Source organism: Eretmochelys imbricata, chromosome 9 (assembly GCF_965152235.1).
Source record: "Eretmochelys imbricata isolate rEreImb1 chromosome 9, rEreImb1.hap1, whole genome shotgun sequence".
Lineage (NCBI taxonomy): Eukaryota > Metazoa > Chordata > Testudines > Cheloniidae > Eretmochelys > Eretmochelys imbricata.
Window position 1 is genome coordinate 5927039 of NC_135580.1, and position 21371 is coordinate 5948409.

Consider the following 21371-nt stretch of genomic DNA (forward strand, 5'->3'; position numbering starts at 1 on the left):
CTGCTTAGGGCCCTCTGCAGCACCGGTCTCAGGGAGGCCTCCACCTTGAGGAGACAGAAGAGTGCAGTGGACCAGGCCTGCTCGGACAGCTGCACCCTGCCTGCTGGGCCCCCCAGGTTCCATGCCTGAGGGGGCGGACAGAGGTTCCCTAGGGTGTCTCTCAGGGAGGAGGAAGGACGGGATCCTCGGCCACTCGCGGGCGGGGAGCAGAGCCCTAGGAGCCCAGCCGGGCCGAGAGAGCGCCTGACTGATCTGCCGGCCAGCGCAGAGGCTTGATGCAGCCGTGCGTGCCCTCTTCATGCTGTCAGTCTCGGTGTAGTGGACTCCGCCCTCGTCCTCCGAGCATGCGCGCTCGTTTCCACAGCTCAGAGCTCCGCGCCTGCGCACTGCCCAGCGGAGCCGGAGCTCGGTGGTGGTGGTGGCGGCGGCTGGGGGAAATGGCGGCCGTGGTGCTGGTGTCGGTGGAGAGCAGCTCGGGGGTGATGCCGGGCGGGAGCCCGGCTGCGTGTGGGGCTCCCGCGGGTCCCTGTGGGCCGGGCTCGTGGAGCCGGGCCCTGGACCGGGCCCTGGAGGAGGCGGCGGTGAGCGGGTCGCTGAGCCTGAGCGGCAGGAAGCTGCGGGACTATCCGCGGGGCAGCGCCGCCAACCACGACCTGAGCGACACCACGCAGGCCGGTGAGCGCGGGGCCGGGGCCGGGGCCGGGGCCGGGGCGCCGCTGGGTGAGGGACCGTAACTGCCATCTTCCGCGCGCCACACCCCCGCCCCGCCCTGCCCCCAGCGCCGCCCGGGCGGGGCCCGCGAGCCAGGGCTGCTCGCCCAGCCGCCGGGTCAGTGCGGGGAGCCCGGGGCGCGGGCTGGGCTGGGCTCTGGAGCAGGGGCGCGGCCCGCTCCGGAGTCGCTTCGGAGTAGATGAGCTGCCTTGCCTACTGCAGCCCTTGCGCCGCTCCCTCCCCCCGGCCTGACTCTACGCCCTCGAGAGTGGGCGAGTTGGCTTGGAGGAGTCACGAGTATCTTGCCAGCCCGATGAGCTGTCAGGCTCGCCAGGGCTGTTCGGCTTGCTTTTATGTGTCAAGGCGTTGATGTCCCTTTTTAATTGGCTAGACTTATTTTTTTTTTTTATTAAAGCTAATGTTAAAATTATATAACATGCCGATTAAGGAAATCGTGTCTGAACTAAAGTAGCAACAGGTCCTCCGAGCCCCACTGCTGAGTATTGTGGTTTTATAATCTCACGTTGCTTTAAAAAGAAAAAAAAAACAACTTTTTTTCTATGGCTGTGGGAAAGCTTCACACTGACAAGTGAAACTGACTGCACTGTCAAATGTGTTAAGTGAAGCACCTGTAAAAATCCTTTTTGCTCTGTTCTCTTTCAGTTACAATAATCTTAGATGGAAAAGGAGTACTTGTGGCACCTTAGAGACTAACCAAAAGTGAGCTGTAGCTCACAAAAGCTCATGCTCAAATAAATTGGTTAGTCTCTAAGGTGCCACAAGTACTCCTTTTCCTTTTGCGAATACAGACTAACAGGGCTGTTACTCTGAAACCAATAATCTTAGATGTTACTTGTAGCCAGAGGCAAAACCTTTTCAGACAAAAATGTTTGTCTTGTACATGTCTTTTTTGGATAAAATAATGAAAATATTGGATGGGAAAGGCATATCAAGGAATATTATGTAAGGAATGCTTATGAAGTTATTACCTGGAATGTAGAACTTGTGTTTTCTTAAAGCATTATACGGAGGAATTTTCCCTACATTTATTTTACTGTCTGGTTGTATAAAGAATATCTCAGCTAATCTTGGAAGGCTTCAGCCATGCTATTAGCCTTCAACTTCAGTTTCTTTTATGTATTCATTTTTGTTCATTGTTGATATTTGAGCTAACCTCTTCCTTGTTTCTCTGTAAAATTAGTTTGTGGTGCCTTGGTTCCAAGGACATTAGCTAAAAATAAACTGTACTGTGTTTTATTTTAAATAACTTCCAAATCTATCAAGTACATTCACAAGTGTATTGGCTGTGTTGACAGGGTGTTAGTTTATTTAAATCTTTCCAAGTGGTTCTTTACATGGTTTAACTTTATAGTCTGTATGCCATATCGTATTTGGGAAAAAATAATTAAGGATAATTACAGATAGTAATAAAAAAGCCATACTGTTCAGGAAAAATCTGGCTTGTTTATTTAATTAATATACCTCAATGGACAGATAAAATGTTCCTTGTTTTATTCATACCATAATAATCTTGTACGGAAGAGTATGTAAATATAATCAGAGAATGAATGCTCAGTTGTCTAGTATGTATGTATAAATGCGATTAATGAATAAGGTTGAAAAATCTGTTAAGGGGTTGTCCTTTTTATTGTTTAAAATGCTGTTCATTTATTGTACTTTTAAAAACAATTATGGGAATTCTTGTTTCCACAAGTGTTCCCATCTATTGTGATTAATATTTGCATTGTAATTGTTCAAGAACCGTAAATGCTAATAAATAGCAACGCACACCATACACTTCATGCATTGTCATAACAATGAGCAATGAAACTTTCTAAATAGTGAATGGAAAACTGTGTATTTTCTTTTTTCCTGAGTGAGAAGCTGTGCTTAAATCTATTTTGGGAAGGCCACTACAGGTGTCTTCTTCCATTTTTGGTGGAACATATTTTATGATGATTCTTTGTTTTGGATGAGGCTTGAATATGGGAGAAAAATATCATACAGCTGTTCCTAACATCTGAATATCAGTTGTGCACGCAGTATAAATTTATTTCAATTTCTGTCTTTTCCGTCTCACATCAATTTCTTTTGGGTGGAAAGTCGTACTTAATTCTATTTACAGTCATGTGGAGTCTACTTATATATAGTACTCATAGTTTGCTGGGAGCACCATGTACCTAAAAAAGACAGTTTTGTACCTTGAAGATGTACAGCTAAGGCCCCCAATCCTGAAAAAAACTTACACATGTACTTAACTTTAAGTGCTGTTAGTAGTTCCATTAAAATCAATAAGACTAGACTACTCACATTGTATAAAGATAAGTACATGTGTATGGGCTTGTCTACATAAAAGTTTGAGTTTCACTATACTGAAAGAGATAAAAGCAGTAAACCTGCCTCGTGTGGATGCAGTTATACTGGTATAACTTATTACCATATAGGAAGAGGAATAATCTATACCAGTATAAAGCACCATATCGCTATGACTGCATCCATGCTAGGGGGTCGTACTAGTATAACTATATTGGTTTTAAAAAACCGGACCCCTAACTGACATAGTTATACCATACAACAACTGTGTATAGACCAGGCCTAACCTTCACGGGTTCAATGGCCTTGACTGCAAGATCTGATATAAGTGAACCTAAAAAAGAAGTCGGGTCAGTAGGGGGAGTCTTAGGATGTAGAGATTACAGCTATAAGATCAAATTTACTTGGATAGTCAGTGTAAGTCTTGAAATTGGTATTTTTATACTGTAAATGGGAAGAAGTCCTAAAACAAATGTATTTTACTACTGCTATACTTTGTGAAAAGCAAGGTTCTATGAAACCTTGACTCCCTAATTCACTTTTTAAAACCCTGTTGTTTCTCAAGCAATGTTAATCAGAACAGTAGATGCAGTTCATATAAAACTATGAATTTATTATATTTCCCAATTCTGTACATGGGTTGTTGGGTGAATGTCATAGTGGTTTTATGTTAGTGTAGTAAATGCAGTCATGATTCACACCAAGTCTTGAGCTAAAAAACACCTTGGAAACAGAAGTTAATAAATTTCATTACTGTACCTGCTTTCAAGCAGTTCCAAGATCAGCTATACTCAGGCAGTTAACATTTTATTTCCTAACATCCAAAAGTAAACCACAAATAAATAATGGATGTGATGGCACAATACTACTTTGGTTAAATTTTCTCTCACTGTTTTATGTATTAAACCAATACTTAAGGTAAAGATATTTTGAGACTGCTACCCTACCAGATTGTTTGTTTGTTTTGTAACATTTTAATAACTTTTCCAAAAGAGATGTTGTGCTACCACAGAATAAACATGGGTCCCTTACCGGTAGTTTGATAGGTTTTTGGGGAGTAAATTGAAAGCAGGTGTTTCTATTTACTTATAAAGAATAAACACTGAAAATTTTTACACTCTGAGATTCTTAATATACTGTGTAAACACAATAACATATTGTCTTTCAGTGATTGTTCAAGAAGTTTTGTCTTACCTTAGAAGTAATTGCAGGTCATGCCCAAACTACATGTGTAATGACACAAGTAATAAGAAATGTCATTGAGTGTATTATGTTACTAATTTGTAAAGCACCATAATTTTGCATGCCGTTTTCAAAACATAATTTAGCCCATGTGATTGCAATCTCTGTCCCAGTGTGTCTTTGCAATTTCACTTGCAAACAGTTGACCAGATATCCAGTAACATCTGTCCAGCGTCAGGGCCACCTTTTAAAATGGTATATCATTAACAAAGTCAGGGAAAATATTTTGGTAATATAAGAAACAGGACTAAAATGTTAGCAAAACACACTTCTATACATTATAAGGTTACATACACTGAGGCGGATTAATGTAATTGGCTTCGTTCTACAGCTGTTCTATAGGGTGTCTTCACAGTAGTTTTATCAGTTGCTGACATTTTAGATGAGATTATCTAATGAAATATAACGTGTCTTGAGAAACTCAGTATGGCTCATGTAGTTAAGAAATGTTGGCAAAAATATTTATTCTTAAAGCCACAAAACCAGTGTCATAACCCTACTAAAATTAAATAATTGTTTTAAATAAAACTCCTTTGGGTTATTATATCATGAATATTCATTTCATAATACTGTTAAGTTCAGATGAGCTCAGATTGGGAGGAAGAAGTGCTGGATCTCTACTCAAACTGTGTTCACAATGCTAAGCTTATGAGGGTATAGCTCACCAAATCCGTTCCCTGACATTGCACAGGCGTGGGCATTGGTGCACCGTAGTCTCTCCTGTTCTCTACTTTTGGCAAATGATAGTTTAGTTTCCTGATGGCTGTAATACTTGAGTCTAATTCAGGCAGGGTGGATTGACTTAAATCAAAGCAATCTGAATCAGTGATTCTAAATCACAATGTGGAAAACCTCAGTTTAAATAAACAATTTAAATCAATGTTTCTGTTTGTACTTCCTTTATTTTCTGAAGAAAGGTGGATTCTCATTGGTTGATGTGACCATTAAAACATGCTGATTTACTACTAAATCAGAGGTCTTCAATCTGTCGGATGCCCCTCCCCGGGGGTGTGGAGTAAAGTTCTAGGGGTTGTGGCTGGGGCCGGGACCAGCCCCCACAGGGTGCGGAGAGGGAGTACTGCATAGTTTCGCTTCTAGCCCCTGCTGCTGGCTGTGTGCTGGGGGATCTGCTCCCTGCCAGCCCGGGGTCCCGGCTGCGGCTGCAGGCCTCAGCCCCGTGGCTGAGGGTCCGCTCCCAGCTGTGGCCCCAGCCTCAGCCCCCTTATCCTGGTCCGCATCCCCCCCCCTCCTGGAGCCATGGTCCCACTCCGAGCTCCATAAATGGGGGCGCAAGATAAAAAGTTTGGGGACCACTGTATTAAATCCTTTACACTAGATTTGATGTATCTTTTTGTTACCTTGGAGAGTTCACTGTAACTATATACATTTATTTAAGCTATTATATAGCTTAATATTTTCAGGCTTATTAATTGTATGTTTTTTAGTGTGTTAGAAAATGGTGAATGGTATAGTGCTTATTTATTAGATAGTTAACTTTTTGCTAATGTTTTGTGTTAAACTGCATTAGGATGGTAACTGGAATTTAATTAAACACACAAAACATCACACAAAATTAATTTTTATTAAACTAAACAAGTCCTACATGAGCTATTGTGCCATATTTATGAATATTGAACTTAAACGTTAGATTTACCCCCCCCATTCTTTCTTTATATAGAAAAGCAGCCTTTACCTCATAGTTTTTGATAGAGGCTCAAGCATTCAGCATATTTATACGTTTTAAGCTGATATAGTATAGGTGTAGGCCTTAACATATTTTGTATTAAATTCAGATTTCATTTTAAATATGTTTATTTTTAAAAAGAAAAATTTCTTATTTCGATAACAAAATAAAAAAAACGGAACAAATTCTGTTTTCTTTTAAATTTTTTTCCAGTAACAAACATTGTTTTTTATCCACCCTGAATCCCAGTTATTGGGCTCAACCTAGGGGTAACAGGGCGGGTTTTAGTGAACTCTGGTGTGCAGGAGGTCAGACTAGATGATTTGATGGTCCCTTCTGGCCTTATACCATATAACTCTTTAAAATCCAAATATCTAGATGTTTCTGCTAAAATGAAATAGTTTACAATATTGTCAATTTGAATTGTCTTCATTAGGCTCCCTAATTAGCAATCCATTTGATGAAAGTAGTTCAGACTCTTGGGACCAAACGCACCCACCCATCCCCAGCAAAACCTGAACACTGCTTTGTTCAGAGGTTCTAAGAGTGGTTGTGGGAGAGAAGAGATGAGGAAGAAGCCTACTTCTTCACCCAAACCTAGCAGTTTAGCAACAATGGCTGCATAGCCTTTGGACAAGACTCTAGCTATTTGAATATGGTCACATTGGGATCTGATCTCCAGTTGCTATCAACAGGGTCTCTAATTGTGCAAAGTGCTTGCTCCCCAGTCTTTGCTTTCTGTGATGCTTCCAATTTCTGGTGCCCTGGATAATGTCTGAACTCCAGACATGACTGCTGGATCCTTGGTCTTGGCTAGCAGAAATAACCCAGGATAATGTTTCAGTAACGTTGTCTTAGTTCTCTTAATTTCTCCTTTTTTACACTAAGTGGTATGTGAAGAGAAAAGTGAAATGTGAGGTTTGAATGTACACTGGCACATTTATTTAATGAATCCTGATCATATTACTGTTTACTAGAGAGTTAAGCTTTGCGTTACTGGTCTAAACTCTTTGAGGCAGAGGCACTCTTTTGTGTGTGTTTGTACAGCGGCTAGCACACGGGGGTCCTGGTCTCTGCCTGGGCCTCCTAGGCACTATTGCAATACAATAATAAATAATAATAGTCTCACTTCTGTATATTGTTAAACTGACCTTTTAAAAAAATCTAGTCTTCTAATAAACTCCTCTCCATTTCCCAGTTATATTTGATTCTAGGCTGTCCTTTAAGATTTCGTACCACTATATATCAAACTGGTTTTTCATGATCAAGTACTTGCTATCTACAGGCATGCTATAGATACGTTACTGGAAGTAATGGGACAACCATGTTGGGGGGAAAAAGGTTGGGGGTAGTAAAACTGGTATGAGAATGCTTTAGTCCTGCAAGCGTGTTGAATGGGATATCAAGAGGATAGGAAAAAATTGTGTGGATGTTCCTATGGTGATCAGACATCCCAATATTATTAGGACTGTCTCGAAATTAGGGACTTTGTCTTATATAGGCACCTATTACCCCTCCCCACCCCATCCTGATTTTTCACACTTGCAATCTGGTCACCCTTGATGTTCCCCTCATTCTATTTCCAACACCCCTTCCTCTTCGATTGAACTTATGCTTGAAGGCAGCAAATTTATATTAGTTACACGTTGAATATTTACGTTATTTTGTAACCATTTACAGTTAATCTCTTGTAAGTTTCTTGATCAGCACATTGTTTTACAGTTTGTATGCTCTAGGTTTTGGGCCAATGAGACTTTAAATGGAAAAGCTTTTCTTTGAACTGAGTTGAATTCAGTGGCATTCTACTGATGACAGACTTGGCTCCCATGTGCTCCCATTTAGCAAAATAAATTATTTTAAGCAAGTAATTTTAAACTGATGGTTTAGCTCTCGACTGAAGCTGACATAATTGGTTTCTTCAATAACAGAAAACAGCAGTAAAGAATTAGAGGTGTGTGGCAAACTTTACAAATTATATTGAATGTGCTAAAAATAACAGAATGTGATGTGATAGTTTACAAGGTGTAACTCTATTCAGGGGTTCTTCTCTTTAATAATTAATCATGCTGGAATTTCATGCTTTATGATATCAGCCAAACCACCTGAATTTGTAGCTATGTATTTACTTGAAGATTATGGGCTGTGCAGTATACTTTCTCCTTGAACCATTGGTGTTCATTATCGACATTCATGCTATAAATGCGTCTTAGGGGTTTACAGTTTGGTTATGTGGGCTAAAAATTGAGTTAAAATATTTCTTTAGATCTCCAAATTATAGGTATTTAGAGAAGCCATTTAGTGGTATCATACAGTGTTCTTTTTTATAAAATAGCTTTGCATAGTGTCGACAAGTGTGTTTTTTTTTAATATATCCTTGTGGAAGTGGGGAAAGAGCACCCTGCTTCCACTCTGAAACAACTTTTTTTTCCTTCATGCCATCATCTTCCTTTCTACCTTCAGAGGCTGGGGGTGTCTTTAAGGAGAGAGAATTATGATCCTTCACCAATCAGTAGTGTTACTGTTATGTAACTTAAAGCATTTACTCCTCATCCCACATAGGATAAAAGCATTGACCATGTAATGCTCTCAAAACTTGCCTGCTCAGAAGAGAAATAGTTTAATGGGAAATGAGCTTCTCTTAGTTTTTGCAGAAAAGATATTGGGTTGTTGAGATTATAAAGTCAAGCATTCAGACTTAAGGAAATGCCAGAATTAAGGTTGCCTATGCAACCTTTAATTCATATCTCTTGCGCATATGCGTTATGATATGGTCTTTAATTACATGATCTCATACTGTTTTTTGCACAAGATTCCTGTCTTATTCAGTGTATGGGAAGACAGTCCTTAATTAACAAGCAGCTATTCGATATTTTGTCTTCACCTCACGTTCAGTGTGTGGCTGTAGACTTTATTTACTGCATGCTATTCAAACCCTGCGCTGAAAACAGAATTATTCGTTTCCTTGTCAGCTTTTCTCTGGCACTCATCACTATAGTGAATGCTTCATAAACATTAATTTATTCCACAGCTGTGAGATGCTGAGGGTATTATTCACATTTTACAGCTGGGGAGCTGAGGCACAGAAAGATTAAGGTCAAATGTGTTTACTGATTTTGAGTGCCCAATCTGAGATGCCTAGGACCTGATTTTTCAGAATATGTAGAATTAAATAGCACTTAATATGTCAAAGCCCAGCTCTGAGCGCTCAGCACTTCTGCAGATATGACCCTCGGATATTAAGTGAGGCACCCCGAAAATAGGCAGCACATAGTTGGTGAATACCTGTGAAAAGATTGGTTTAAGTGACTTATCAAGCATCACATAGAAATTCTGTGGCAGAGGCAGGGGTAGAATCCAGTTTCTCAGGGCAACATTCAACTGCTTTGACCATGAGACCATCCTTTCTCTACCTGTAATCCCCAGCTGCATTCACTGCACACCTTCCAACTTCTGCAACAAATGAGCCAGGTGTGTTACAGACAACAGCCTACTTCACTACGTAACCCTGATTCATCCCCAGAGCAGATTTGCATATTGAACAATGAAGAGAAAATACAGTATTGAATAGCTGCTCATTAATTGAACACCATCCATCCTGTGCACTGAATGAGGCAAGGGTCCTGTGGGGGGAAAATAGTATGTGACCATGTAATTAAGACTGTATCATAATGCCCATGCACAAAGGGGGGCTGCATTAAGGTTGCACAGACCTTTCTGCCTGTCTTCTGCTCCATCCCCTGCATTCTGTCCTTGTTCCAGTCCTGTCTTTTCCCCACTCCTGCTTCCTTGTCACAGTTCCGTTCCCCTTGCTTATCCAGTCCCAGTCCTTAGGCTTCTCATACCAGTCCCAGTTTCCTTGCCCAGTCAGTCCTAGTCTCCCTGCAGAGTCCCAGTCTGCCATCCTCCCAGCGTTGTCTCTCTCCCCCTCCTCCCATACAGACTAGTTCTCCTCTCCTGGCTGTTCATCTGATTTGTCTGCCCCTGCCCCTCTGGCCTCCAGTTTTCTGTCCACCCCCCAATTTTATCAAGTCTATAACCCACATTTGAATGCACTTATGCAGGTGCGGGGGGGAGATTTCACCAAAATTACTTCCTGCTGAGTATTTTGGAAAACACATGGCTTCCCAACCCGTAAATGCAAAATATATTTCCAATAAATCGAGGCACAAGGGTTGCCAAATCAGTACTCCAGAGGGCTGTAAGAAAGCATGCAGTATTTTAGATTCATAGGAATTACTGGCAGATGTTTCATATCATCTCTTTGATTTTTGGTGTCTGAACATAAAATGTCCTAGTTAAAGACAATTTAATTTACCTCTAGTTCTGTAAAGATAAATATTACTGGTTCATTGGCGTGTTATTAGAGTGAAGTTGGTCTTTCATGAAAACTAGAGGTTAATGACATCTGACACTTCTTATTTTTTTTAAATACTGTAAAAGAACATGTTAGAGCAATTCTTTTCTTACCTCACACAATTCCAGAAATCCTGGACTTTGCCTTGTCTGTTTCAGTATGTGGTAGGGAGGGAGGGAAATTAAGTAAATATAATATTTTTACCTTTTCATGCTGTTATAATCTGTGAATGATTTTCCTATGTAGTAAAACCCTATTGTCTGGGGAAAGGTGATCTTTTTGTTTATATTCAGAAGTAATACTGTTGCTTTGAGAGTTGCCTCAGTAATCCTCATTTGTGGGAGCTGTGCACTTGACTTTAAAGTGGGAATCTGCAAAAGTAATAAACTCAAACCACGGTAGCTGGTGAGTACCTTTATTTTCTTGGAGTGAGAACTCGTTAAAGCCATCAGAAATTATGCAAAATAACACTGGCTTATACCTCAGAAATGGATCCTTATGTTATTGGCAAGAAAATATTCAGATTTTTATTTTTGTAAATAGTTTGCTTTTCATTTAGTATGGTGGTTGTACCTGATCATGATGTCACGGCATCTCATATATTCTCTTGTGGCTGTATAGTCTGATCTGCCAGGAGCAAGGTCATGAACAGATGTCACATAGGAATGCGTGGACTTCCCTTGAAGACTCTGAATGATGCTTGGCCTTTTTTCAGTCAGTTTTTTGCATCAGTCTTTCTCAAATTACCTACAGCCTTTATTGATAGTTGCTCTTCATTCAGATCCATCCTTGACTGTGTCTTCAAAGTTATCAATATTTGTGCTGCACAAGTTGAGAGTCTGCTTATTGCTGTATTTAAAGCATTTATGGTGACCACCTTTTGTGCACTTTCCAAGTTTCAGTTCTCCATAGAGGTCATATTTTGGGAGCCTGTCATCACCTGTTCTGATAACATGACCTGTCCATCTAAACTGAGCTTTAATAACTGTTGCCTCAGTGCTGTGTGTGTTGCTCTTTCAAATTCTCAACAGTCAACATATTAAAAGGTGAAACAAATTGCATGATTATAAAGAAATTTGGTGGATTTTTTTTTAAGCCAGATAATTAATTTTTGGGTGGTGATGGGACAAGTGGAAACTTAACCCTGCATAATCCATTATTATTATTTACCAGGACTATTGAATTTCTTCTAGTCGAGTCCCACCCATTTCCGGCCCACCTTGATTATCATACACATTGTAAGGAGAGTGATCACTTTAGATAAGCTATTACCAGCAGGAGAGTGGGGTGGGGGGAGAGAAAACCTTTTGTAGTGATAAACACCCATTTTTTCATGGTCTGTGTGTATAAAAACATCTTCTGTATTTTCCACAGTATGCATCCGATGAAGTGAGCTGTAGCTCATGAAAGCTTATGCTCAAATAAATTGGTTAGTCTCTAGGGTGCCACAAGTACTCCTTATCATGGTTATGATTACAAATGGTGTGGGAATAAGGAAGGTTTAGACTACCTTAATTATCTTATACTGATGCTTAAATTTGCTAGTTCTTCAATGAGAGTGGGAAAAATCTTTCAATGTAGAATGAGCAACTTATGCTTACCATGTTAATCTTGGTTTTCCTTAATATCGCTACTAATTATAAAACTATTTTTTGCTGCAGGGGTTTGCCGCCTTAGAGTTTATTGCCTCCTGTTTGATTTTTTTCACTGACATCCTAATCCTGAGATTGATATCAGTTATTTCTCTAATGGCAAACTGGTGTTATGGGCACAGGATTATTTGCTAAACAACCGAGGAGAAAGCAAGCAGCGCTGAGAAATACGAAGATGATGATATAACAATAGAGAGCACAGAAATACTTATTCAGTACATTTTTAATGAAAATATTTATTGTCAGTAAACGGTGTGAAACATCTATAAAGGGGTGGACAGCCTGTGGCCCCGGAGCCCCGTGCGGCTCTTCAGAAGTTAACACGCGGCTCCTTGTCTAGGAACCAACTCTGGGGTTGGAGCTATAGGCGCCAACTTTCCAATGTGCGGGGGGCGCTCACTGCTCAACCCCTGGCTCTGCCACAGGCCCTGTCCCCACTCCACCCCTTCCCGCCCCCTCCCCGAGCCTCCTGCACACCACGAAACTGCTAATCAGGAGGTGCAGGGAGGGACGGGGAGGTGCTGATCCGTGGGGCTGCCAGTGGGTGGGAGGTGCTGGGATGGGGTGGAGCTGATGGAGGGAGGGCTGCTGATGTATTACTCTCGCTCTTTGGCAATGTACACTGGTAAGTTCTGGCTCCTTCTCAGGCTCAGGTTGGCCACCACTGATCTGTACCCTCCAACCCCTCCACGCACACAAAATGGCGCATATGGGTCTGCCTTCTGAAGTTTCTGTTCTCCTTGAGGATACTGGTTTTGATTAAACATGAGTTTGCTGAGCTCCATTTTCAGTAAAAGGTGCCGTCATGTCATTTATCATAGGACTGCATTAAACTACAAGCTTCATACAATGATTAAAGCCACATCTGTTTTACATCTGGTTTTGGTATGTTCTTGCAATTGTTGTGAAACATTTTTCCAAAGATTTTTGTGTTGAAGGTAGACTCTCTCAATTTATTTTTAACTCCACTCATACAGTATTATCTAACTACATTTATACATTGTACAAAAATGGTTTGAAATAAGATGCAGAGAATTTTGGTTACAACTTTGTCAGTGTTTGAATACTAAGTAATTCTGTTTGAGTTCTGGTTGAAAATGTTAGGATCTTTCTATTCTCTCTTTTTAGATCGGGGTTAAGAAACACAATTCTGGTTTGGAATATCGGATTCTTGAATCTGTATTTTCATACAGATTTTCAAATCTGTAGAATTAGAGGTGGATTAGATTGTCTATTGGTTTGATTCAGTATGGCAGTTGCTCTGTTCCTATAAAGTCAGAAGGCTTTTCCCCCTTTAATAGCTTCCTGTTTACATAATATATCAATTTGCTTTGATAACTCATTTATAATACTCAAAGATATGGTTTTGAGAGTCACATGACATACACGGAGTAGCACCAAAATTTTTATATCTGTATTGGGTTTGGCTTTTTGTATTTTGACAGAATTAAAAGTATAGCACTGGGGAAAAGGTTAGTAGCAGAGGCCCGAAGTATAATAGATTGTTGAAGCACATCTGCATTTCAGTTGTTTTGAGAACTCTGTGGCTGATTGTGATATGGTATAATATATTTTTTTAAAATTTACTTGCCCTATACCTTTTTCATTTTTAAAAATCTGGTTTACTCCATCTTGTTATAATTCTATTTTCATATGCCTTGCAAATTGAAGCATGTATATGGTGACCATAATGAAAAGTCTGTTATGAATGCTGTAATCTAGTTTTACCCTGGGTTTGCATCTTGTAGGTTCGTTTAAGGGTATAATTTTGTGGCCACAAATGCCTCCACACAATGTGTTTTCTAAAAACTCAGTATTTCAGAAATTGAAAATAGTGTTGGATGTAGTACATTGTAGGTAATCCTGCTTTAATGCTCTTCCTACTCTATTCACATTTCGTGTTGTCTTTACTTGATGTGAGGTCATCTGTCAGTTCATCGATTTCATATAGGTCCAAGTGCAATAACAGTAATGAAATAAATAATTAGAAATAGCTGTTCTTGCCAAAAGCTTTATTCCCTGTGAAGTTAAAACGCTCTGTATGTTTTTGTATAGTTTAAATTGCTTTTCTGTACCATTTTATACTGCTCAGAGGAAAGAAAAGAATTGTGTTTAGGGCTATTACTTAGTTAATATTTGTACAGGACTTTGAAGTTGTAAAGTGCAGTATAAGTGCTAAATTGTTTTGAATACCTTCTAGTGCAGGATTTGAGTATGAATGAAGTACTATGGCTGTGCACTAGTATGTAACTGTCAGTGTTCCTTCCCCACTATGAACTCTGGGGTACAGATGTGGGGACCCACATGAAGGACCCCCTAAGCTTATTCTTACCAGCTTAGGTTAAAACTTCCCCAAGGACAGATTCCCTTTCTTGCCTTGGGATCGCTGCCACCACCAAGTGATTTAACAAACAATCAGGGAAAGGACCACTTGGAGTCCTATTCCCCCCCGCCTACACTCCCTTTACTGGGGAAGGCTTGAGCATATATCCTCACCATTTGGTTACAAAGGGACTACAGACCCAAACCTCTGGGTATTAGAACAATGGAAAAATCAGTCAGGTTCTTAAAAAGAAGGATTTTATTTAAAGAGAAAAAGGTAAAAGAATAATCTCTGTAAACTTAGGCTGTTAGTTAACCTTACAGAGTAGCAGAAAATTTAAAGAGCACAGAGGAACCCCCTCTAGCCTTAGTTTCAAAGTTACAACAAAACAGGGATAAACCTTCCTCTAGCAAAGGGAAAATTCACAAGTTGAGAAAACAAAGGTAAACAAAAAGTACTTGTGGCACCTTAGAGACTAACCAATTTATTTGAGCATGAGCTTTAGGTAAACTAATACGCCTTGCCTGACTGTTACAAGTTTGAAATATGAGAGACTTGTTCAGAAAGATTTGGAGAACATGGATTGATGTCCAGTCCCTCTTCGTCCCAAGAGCGAACGGCCCACAGAAAAAAAAAAAAAACAACCCCCAACACAAAGCCTCTTCTCCTCCTCTTCTTCCTCCCCCAGATTTGAAAGTATCTCTGGTCCCTATTTGTTCCTTTGGTCAGGTGCCAACCAGGTTACTTGAGCTTCTTAACTCCTTACAGGTAAGGAGGAATTTTAGGCTACCCCTATGGTTATAACTTTTAAAACATGTTATCTTTTCTTTTATAAATATAATTTAAAATGGGGCACCTTGGCTTACCTGTTAAATTTTAGCTAATACAGTGTAATTTATATGCATTTGCTCTGAAGTGCTACTCTAGAAAAGTGGATTAGCTACCATTTAAAAAAAAATCAATAGAATATTTCTGCTAATATGACACACAACTTCCAATTAGTTTTAAAAAGATAGTTTCATGTACTATAACTGCCTTGAATCTTGATGCCAAATTTTGTTGTTTTTACAGTTGTATTTTCCTATTTTTGAAACATGTTTCTTCTCTTAACGTGTAAAACAAGAATGGAAATTGCAAACTGACTAACTTAAACTATACAAGGAAAATAGGGAAACGGACCAAACACAAAATGCTGTCAGGTGTGCAAAGTTAAATGGAAAACATTCTTATTTCAGTTTTAGTAAGATAGATGTTACATCTAACAGTAGTTAGATTTTCAGACAGAAGTGTGACTTCTGAGTTGATTGAAACAACGAGGAGTCCAGTGGCACCTTAAAGACTAACAGATTTATTTGGGCATAAGCTTTCTTGGGTAAAGAACCCACTTCTTCAGATGCATGAAATGATCATTTGAATTGACTGTGTCCCTTCAATATACAATTACTTTGTTCAAGCCCTGAATATACTGAACACTTAATAACTGGAAGTGTATATTTTCCAGTGATAGTTATGAAATTTGTGAAAGTGCACCAGATTAGGTCCAGGGACAGTGCCCTGTATAAAGGACCAGTCTCCCAGCCCTGTTAGCTCCTGGGAATGGGTAAGATGATGTGATTTTCACCAGGGAGCTTGGGTGCTCCATCTTTTATATTATCCTCTGGCTAGAGCTCTGGGTGTCTGATTCAATTTAGGCTGAAAGTTAAAAACTTGGCCTGCTCTAGCTGCTAGAAAGGAGACTTGTCTTCTCTCCTTTCCTACCTCTTGCATTCTACTTCCTGCTGCTGCAGGGATGGAGGTAGGGTCTCAATTCTACTCCAGTACCTCTACTCCATAAAATTACTCTGTTTGGTTCTCCCCACATGAATAACTTCAGTGCTTGCTTCTGCAAAGCTTTCCCAAACAGCAGCAGCATGATATTAATGTGGTTCTTGGCAGTTTTCACTGCTGCCTGCAAGGATCTGAATGGCAGTCTGGAAACTAACAAGAGTCAAATTAATTTCACTGTGTTCTTGTTAGGTAAAAGAAGAGGCACTGAGCTACCTGTCTGCCGATTGAGGAAGTCAGCACTACATCATTTTAAAAGCAGTTAATATGTGAACTGTTGTCTTTAACAATAAGAATTAGTAACACTGCTCTCACTCCTTTTTTTAAAGGTTCAGTTGATGAGAAACTGATAGCTTAAGGCGGCCCCCTCACTAATCTGAGTATACTGTCAAACTCCGAATATGTCGGTGCACTGGAGATCTTGTGTCTTTCTATTTTTTGTACCACATCAAGAGAGAGAAACAAAAGTTCATATTCAATATCCTTGTAGTCAAAACAAACTGAAATGTCTGAATTTCATCTCTCTTCCCATTGACTTTTTTTTTCTGGCTGCATAAAGAAATCTTTTACCATTGTATTTCCTGTTTCTACATATCATCTTCCTTCTCCTCATTTGACTGGCACATCCTGCTTCCTGGCTGCTAATGCTGAGGTGATCTGTGGTCGTGTCTGATACGTTCAGAGAGAAAGGTGTCTACCTCAAAAGCCAAACAATGATCATACAAACACATCTAATTACAGGCTTGTATTCTGTAGTTTTGAGTCATACCAGGAAAAATGAATAAAATCACAGGTCACTTTCCTTCTTTTAAAGCTGAATTTTAAAAATTTTGTAGTACAGAAATTAATTTTGCTACTACCGGTAGTACTAGTTTGTTAGAACATTTTGGACACTTTTATGTTTGCTACTTCACACAAAACAAGAGTTTGAAGCAACACCACGCATGATGTAATCGCATACAATTTTACAGACTAAACAGGGTCAGGGCTGATCAATACTTGGATGGGACACTTCTAAGAACTATCCATGGATTGCAGGCTTTTGTGGCTAATGAGGTGGCACTTTTTGTTTGAACCAATGCCTCCCATATGATGATGGAGCACAAGGATACTGGAGGTGTCCTTTCAGGTGCGAGAGGAAAACAACTTGCACACAACAGTGCCTTTCATTTAAGTGTCTCAAATTGGTTGACAAAGGTGGCCGTTTTAGAGCTGGGGAGATTGAGGCACAGGTTGCTTAATGAGATGTCCAGGACTGTGCAGTGAGTCAGTGACAGAACTGGGAATGGTACCTGGGTCTCCAAACTCCCCGTCCTATACTTTAGTCTTTGGGAGGCTTAAAAATGTACTGGGTATCTCCTAACCCCACAAGCAAATACAAACATTGGGACCCACCTCCCAGGGGATAGGGCAGGGGCGGGCAAACTCTTTGGCCTGAGGGCCGCATCGGGTTTCGGAAATTGTATGGAGGGCTGGTTAGGGAAGGCTGTGCCTCCCCAAACGGCCAGGCGTGGCCCGGCTCCCGCCCCTGTTGTCCCCCGTCCCCTCCTCCGCTTCTCGTCCTCTAACACCCCCCCCCCCCGGACTCCTGCCCCATCCAACCCCCTCTGCTCGCTGTCCCCTGACCGCTCCCAGAACCCCTGCCCCTGACTGCCCCCTGCCGCCCCATGCAACCCCCCCTCTCCTTCCTGACTGCCCCCCCTGGGACCCCTGCCCCATCCAACCCCCCTGTTTCCATCGCTCTGACCTTCCTGACCCCTATTCACCACCACCTTGAACTCTCCTGCTCTCTATCCAACCCCCCTGCTCCCTGCCCCCTTACCGTGCTGCGTGGAGCACTGGTGGCTGGCAGTGGGGCTGCACCAGGACAGGCAGCTGCGCCACCCGGCTGGAGCCAGCCACATCACTGTGCAGCATAGAGCACCAGATCAGGCTGGGCTCTGCAGCTGCGCTGCCTCAGGAGCTCGCCGCCCAGAGCATAGCGCTGGCGGTGCAGTGAGCTGTGGCTGCGGTGGAGGGGGGACAACAGGAGAGGGGCTGGAGGCTAGTGCTCCAGGCCAGGAGCTCAGGGGCCAGGCAGGAGAGTCCCATGGGCCAGATGTGGCCCACGGGCCATAGTTTGCCCACCTCTGGTCTGGGGCAGTGCTCTGGTGAGAAGCTAAATTTGTTTCCTTCATATTACACACACATATTAAATTGAAACCACATATTGGGTTTTTCTAGCTAGAGCAGGGGTGGGCAAACTATAGCCTGCAGGCCATATCCGGCCCTCCAGCTGGTTTAATCTGGCCCTCGAGCTCCTGCTGGGGAGCGGGGTCTAGGGCTTGCCCTGCTTCTGCGCTCCAGCCAGGGAGCAGGGTTGGAGGCCGCTCCACATGCATGTGCTGAGGCTTCTGGAAGCAGCAGCATGTCCCTCCTCCAGCTCCTACGTTAAGGGTCAGCCAGGGGGCTCTGCGCGCTGCCTCTGCCCCAAGCACCACCCCTGCAACTCCTATTGGCTGGGAACTGCGGCGAACGGGAGCTGCAGAGGCAGCACCTGTGGATGGGGCAGTGTGCAGAGCCACATGGCCGCACCTCCACATAGGAGCCGGAGGGGGAACATACCACTGCTTCCAGGAGCTGCTTGAGGTACGGGCCACCCGGAGCCTGCACCCCTGACCCACTTCTGTGCCCCAACCCCCTGCTCTAGCCCAGAGCCCCCTCCCGCACCCTGAACTCCTCATTTCTGGCCCCACCCCAGAGCCTGCACCCCCAGCCAGAGACCTCACCCCATGCCCCTACCTCAGCTCTGATCCCCCTCCCATCCTCTGAACCCCTTGGTCCTAGCCTGGAGCACCCTCATACACCCCAAATCCCTCATCCCCAGCCCCACCCCAGAGCCCGCACCTTCAGCCGGAGCCCTTCCCCCTCGCCCCCTCCCGTACCCTGAACTCCTCATTTCTGGCCCCACCCCAGAGCCCGCACCCCCAGCCAGAGCCCTCACCCCCTCCTGCATCCCAACCCCAATTTTGTGAGCATTCATGGCCCACCATACAAGTTCCATACCCATATGTGGCTTTCGGGCCAAAAAGTTTGCCCACCCCTGAGCTAGAGGGTGTTTTCTGTTCTTTGCTAGGGTACTAAAGTGAAATTTTCACTTGAGCAGCAAGAGTGAAACAGTTGCCTAGAGTTTTGCTCACCATGAGAGCTTTTCCACTTTGTCCTGGTCAGTGAGAGAGTAAAGATTATTCCTTCAGTGTTTTTGTAAAACTGACATCTTGACCATTGTTCACAAAGATGTTAAACCCTGATGTTTTGACCCAATTCCAATTCAAGTAATTGCATTCAGCCTACTGAGCACTGCCATCCCTGCCGTAAATGGAATACAGGGTTCTTCACTTCCTGTACTAAAAGTTTTCTACAGTGTTTCTGTTCACTGTTAAAATAGCTGTTTCTGCTCTGAAAGCAGTTTCAGTTTAGTGGGGATGAATGGATTCTTGTTTGTAGTTTTGGAATTTATCAGGTGAAATGCACTGTATAAATATTAATCTGTTGTGTTTCTGTTCTTGCTTTAAATTTCATTTTCTGGTGACTCCTTTACAAGTTGTCTTTATTTGCTTTATAGTTTAAGACTTGTTTGATGTACCTCAGTTAGTAGTCAGACATTATTTTAATAGAAATAGGTTTGTGCTTTTAGTGAGGCTATGTTAAACATCTTTGAATTGATCTAATCCTTTACTTGTGGGAACAAAAGTTCAGTCATATTTCAAGTATAAGTTAAGAATGTCACTCTTCATTTCATATGTCCATTGTTTATGAACAGTTTTGTTCATAAAGCATCTAGTTAAATCTTCTGATTTGCTTAACTTTCCTTACCCTTATCTGCTTTCTCAGTGTCAGATCTAGTACTTCCACATTTATTTTTAAATTTTGATAACATTAATCTCTTAAAATGTTATGCCTGCATATGTTCACAAATGTTGCCTTCTAAACTCTTGCATAGTGGTGCAAATCATCTTGAGTACGTTTCCCTTATGCTGCATATGGTCACTGGCTTCTTCTTTACTTGTCAGTACAATTAAAGCTTTTGGAGTTGGTTTAAAACGTGAAATTACGTGGACCTTCACTAACTCAAAGATTACCTCTCTTTCCATGAAGAATTCTGAAAGCTAAGATCAGCAGAGACATTCCTATTAAATCTACTGATTTAAATTCCAGGATAATTGTTCTAGGGTATTTTTTTCATAGCATTTTTGGTGTTAGAACTCACTTCCCTGTTGGTCCACCAGAGCTTGAGATTGTTGGCCTCCTCGTCAACCTCCTCCTGGTTCTGGCCAAAGTCACCATCTATAATACCAGGAGGAGAATGTTGGACGAGAGGGTGCTCTGCGACTGCGGGGCCTATTTCTGTTCCTCCCTAGTTTCACGCATCCGGGCAGAGTTCCACTGGGCAGCGTCCGCTGGCTCCCTCGACAGCTTTGAGGAGCAGTGAGCGCTGTCTGGGGTTCTCTGCTCAGCATCCCCGTCCGGTATTCTCATTTTGAACCTCTGACCTTCACTCCGCTCCCTGTTTTTCATTAGTTGTCCCCCACAATCAGTTGTCCCTGGGTCCAGTAGTCCCTCCCGCTAGGCTGGGAGAGGGGCCTTTAGCAGTGGGTGGGCTTGCGCCCGCCTACCTCCCAGGTTTTCCAATTTTTTTTTTTTTTTGAGACTGTTCGCTATCTGTTTATACACGTGTCTGTCTGAATGAGGTTTTGGATGGGACTTGAATTATTTGACAGGTTTTAGAGTAGCAGCCTTGTTAGTCTGTATTCGCAAAAAGAAAAGGAGTACTTGTGGCACCTTAGAGACTAACAAATTTATTTGAGCATAAGCTTTCATGAGCTACAGCTCACTTCATCAGATATGAAGTGAGCTGTAGCTCACGAAAGCTTATGATCAAATAAATTTGTTGGTTTTGTCTCTAAGGTGCCACAAGTACTCCTTGAATTATTTGAGTTGATACTGAATCTAGGATTTTTCTGTTTACTTTGTAGTAAGTTTTTGGTATTCACTCTCAGTTTTTAAAGTTGTGTATGGGTTTAGAGGCTTGTACAATGAGCATGTGTTTGATAAATGCCAATATAGCTGTCCTTTCCTACTGTCCTTTCATGTCTGTCATGTGACATTTTAGTTAAACAAAGTAAATTTAATAGGTTTTGTTGAATAACTTCTGCTTTGAAATGACAAGTAAAAAACAAAAATTCATCTGGTCTAAATATAAGTTGCTGTCATTGAAGTGATAAGTCT

The 21371-nt window shown here is 41.8% G+C and overlaps 1 protein-coding gene across 4 annotated transcripts in view; it reads left to right on the plus strand.

Annotated features, from left to right (window-relative positions):
• The first annotated feature begins 329 nt into the window (after nucleotides 1-329).
• LRCH3 (leucine rich repeats and calponin homology domain containing 3) overlaps nucleotides 330-21371 on the plus strand; it is a 101012-nt gene continuing 79970 nt past the window's right edge. For all 4 annotated transcript variants that reach the window (XM_077826114.1, XM_077826115.1, XM_077826116.1 and 1 more), the window contains exon 1: nucleotides 330-675. In XM_077826114.1, coding sequence (XP_077682240.1) covers nucleotides 345-675 — 331 coding nt within the window. In that variant the 5' untranslated portion in view covers nucleotides 330-344. The remainder of the gene's footprint in view (nucleotides 676-21371) is intronic.